General features: G+C 44.3%; 1 protein-coding gene across 1 annotated transcript in view; it reads left to right on the plus strand.

Moving 5' to 3' along the window:
- The first annotated feature begins 2,155 nt into the window (after nucleotides 1–2,155).
- The window catches only part of LOC112075374 (transcription factor AP-2-delta), a 10,368-nt gene continuing 8,933 nt past the window's right edge, over nucleotides 2,156–3,590 (plus strand). The window contains exons 1-2 of the mRNA XM_024142383.2: nucleotides 2,156–2,553; nucleotides 3,138–3,455. Coding sequence (XP_023998151.2) covers nucleotides 2,515–2,553; nucleotides 3,138–3,455 — 357 coding nt within the window. The 5' untranslated portion in view covers nucleotides 2,156–2,514. The remainder of the gene's footprint in view (nucleotides 2,554–3,137; nucleotides 3,456–3,590) is intronic.

A 3,590-nucleotide genomic window follows, 5' to 3' on the forward strand; every position in this document is an offset into this window, starting at 1 on the left:
TTGAATGATGATATTATTTAGAAGAGATGCAGTGTAATATTGTTGCGATGAGAGAGTGTTGTGGTGGTTATTTAGTGATAGGCCTGAGACCTGTATAGGAACAGATGGAGAAATAGTTTTTTAATTAAAGATTAAGAGTAAATAACGGCGTCTAAAGGCCCTGCCTGCCTGCCTGTCGGTCGGTCTGTAGCGGGGTCTGTGGTGATTGGTCATTATAATGACACAGAGTCATAATTTAAATATCACACCAATACAGTTTAAAACACAACCGCTGTTTAAGTTTAACATTGATAAACGTGTCTGCGCGCATGTTGAAGTTGCCGGTTTTGAGTGGAGTGGGCGGGTGGATTTAGTATCTCCTGGAGTAATTTCGATAATTCGGGTTAAATAAGCAGAGCTCCAGGCTTTAAAACACTAAAAGCACCGTTCTGCCCTTGCGCTTAGACTCGCTTAATGTTCTCTCACCCTCCCTCTCTCCTTCTCTCCCTCAGTGCGTGTGTTATATCTGACAGACTGCTAGAATAGTTGAGTACTGAGGCAGACAGACAGAGAGCTGCAGGGCCTGACCGGAAGCACAGCCTTCTGTTATTCCACATGTATCTTTTCCTCGCTACACTCCTCTCTCAATTCAATTCAAGGGGCTTTATTGGGAAACATATGTTTACATTGCCAAAGCAAGTGAAGTAGATAATATACAAAAGTGAAATAAACAATAAAAATGAACATTAAACATTACACTCACAGAAGTTCCAAAAGAATAAAGACATTACAAATGTCATATTATGTCTATATACAGTGTTGTAACGATGTACAACGATGTACAAATCCCTCCTCTCTCTCTACCAGCCCCTTACCTGCAGACCCTCCTGACTCTCTACTGGACAGTTACCAGCAGACCTTCCTCTCTCTCTCTACCCTCCTCTCTCTCTAACAGCCCCTTACCTGCAGACCCCCCTCTCTCTCTACCCTCCTCTCTCTCTACTGGCCCGTTACTGGCAGACCATCCTATCTCTCTATCCTCTCTCTCTACCGGCTGTTACCAACAGGCTCTCTCTTGCTCTTTCTCTCTTTCTTTCTCTTTCTCTCGCTCTCTCTCGCTCTACCGGCCTGTTTACCATCGAACTGGCTCCAGGTGAGTGCGGGTGGTTGAGCTCATCATACTGACCGCTGTCTCGCACTGGCCTCCCGGTCTTAACCGAATATTAAAGTGTATAATAAGCTGACCTCCATTCATGCGCCCGCCACTCACACAATGGAGTCAGAGTATTGTGTCGACCTGCTTGAGGGCAACACAACGTTTACACTTCTACACAGCGCTTGAGCCCCGGTTGAAGAGGCTCTACAAAGAAAAGAGATGAGTCGGTGTCTCCGTTTCTGTCATGAGCTGAAGCCGTATCCCCCCTCCGCCCGAGCGCAGAGCAGAAACACACACTCACCCCGGTGATACCACAACGCCTCAACAATTCACTGTGAAATAACATTTTGTTAGCCGATAAATGTACGTTATAAATGTCCTTGTTCCACTAGCGACATAAGAGCAAAGGAACGAGGTTGATTCCTCAGAGAAATCCAGAGCTGTTGGCAGAAAGTATCTCCTGATTGTTCTCGTTATTAATCTCCACGAAATGATCTTCTTCCCAGGTAGTACACTCATTCAATATTTATAATTCCGATCAAAACATAATATCTTCGTTATTTCCAGCATATTTTTACTGTTTAATATCGAGTCTATTAGATTTAAAAACAATGAGGAGAGCATAATAATAATAATAATAACCACAATAAAATGTCTGAAATTAGACACAATAATGATAATAATTAAACACAAATAATAAGGATAACAATAACAATAAAACATAAATAATAATAGTACTAGTAATCGGCTCGTCATATGCTAATAGTAGTAGTAATAATAATTGGTTTAATAGAGATTCGGTGACGTGCACGGCAATGGAGTGCTATGTTTGAAAAAATGTAATACATTAAACACATTTAGTTTAAACGAAAATACATTTTTAAGTAATAATCAATATATAAACCAGGGGATGTTTTAAAAGCAACTTACATTTCTGTTGAAAATCCAATTCCTGTTGTAATAGCCTAGGTCTAAGCCATGTGGGTGAAACGAAGAAAGCAAATACAAACGAGCAAAAAGAAAATGTCCACAAAAATTGATGAAAGAGTGTCGGTTCCTTATTAGGGAAGATACAATATTTATTCCTTGTCTCCTGGGATGGAAGCAGCTCTTCTATTGTCCTCCATCCATTCCTCAGTGCTGATGCTTAATTTTCTAACTATATTATCAGGGGACCACCGACGACATCACAACAGAAATACCCTGCAAGTACAAAATCGGCGCGCCAGCCGGTGTGACTGGTACAGAGGGGAAACGCTCTTGTTTCACCAGCTATCTGCGGCTCGACGCAGGGACTTTTTACATTTCTTTCGTTTTGGGGATTTTAACGGAAATCATTTATTTGATCAAGAGGGAAAGCGGGTTACCGGAGCAAGAACATGTCAGCCACATTTCCCGGCCTGGTCCATGATTCCGAGGTATTTATATATTATCACTCTTCTTCATTCTTCATTATAAATAACATTAAGGAATATTCTCTATCAGTTATATTAATCACAACTGTTTGTGAGGCTACATGTAGATTTAGAGTACAAATCATTGTGAATGGGTCCCCAGAAAACAGGGCTTGATATATCGTGGGACCGGGGATAGGACTGTCTTGGTGTAATGGGGGTTGTTTTAGTGTGGAGAGAGAGAGGCAGATGAGCCTCCTGTGTGTAAAACCGGTAACAGGAGTGATTAGAACATTATGGTGGCTCACCCTACTCACCTGCCATCCGGCTCGCGTAAAGCTGAGACCGCAGTTCGATAGTAATAATATAAAAATAAAACACCATGAGCTCTAAAACGATGAGCCCAGCATGACAGAACGGTGAACAACATGCACATACAAACACCGTGGGCTCGTGGAATGACATATTCATGTATTTTTTTTATAAGCGTCTTGAGTGTTTCCGTTGTGTCAACGTGTGTGAGAGCATGTTTGGGAGACAGCTGGCGGTTAAAGAGATTGTAAATGAAATGACACTGCTGAGATGTTCCTTCCCTTTCTTCCTCTCAGATACGTCATGACGGGTCCAACAGTTATCGTCTGATGCAACTCGGTTGCCTCGAGAGCGTCGCCAACTCTTCGGTGGCCTACAGCTCGTCCTCGCCGCTCACAGCCTACCCCGCGGCGGCCACAGAGTTCGCCTCGCCCTACTTCTCCACCAACCACCAGTACACCCCCCTGCACCACCAGTCCTTCCACTATGACTTCCAGCACTCCCACCCAGCCGTGGGCCCAGAGGCGTACGGCCTCAACTCTCTCCACTCCGGGCAGTACTACCAGCAGATTCACCATGCGACAGTGCCCGTGCACTCAAGCCTCGTGCCTTGGGTATGAATCAGCCAGAGGCGCGGAGTTGGGCTTGCCTGGACGGCTTGACCGCGGGCCGACATGACCTGTCTTGCATACGGTCACACGGCGGACAGTATAGCATTGCACCACGACCAGAGGCTGCCTTGCCTGCGG

Source organism: Salvelinus sp. IW2-2015, unplaced genomic scaffold, assembly GCF_002910315.2.
Source record: "Salvelinus sp. IW2-2015 unplaced genomic scaffold, ASM291031v2 Un_scaffold3115, whole genome shotgun sequence".
In the NCBI taxonomy this organism is placed as follows: Eukaryota; Metazoa; Chordata; class Actinopteri; order Salmoniformes; family Salmonidae; genus Salvelinus; species Salvelinus sp. IW2-2015.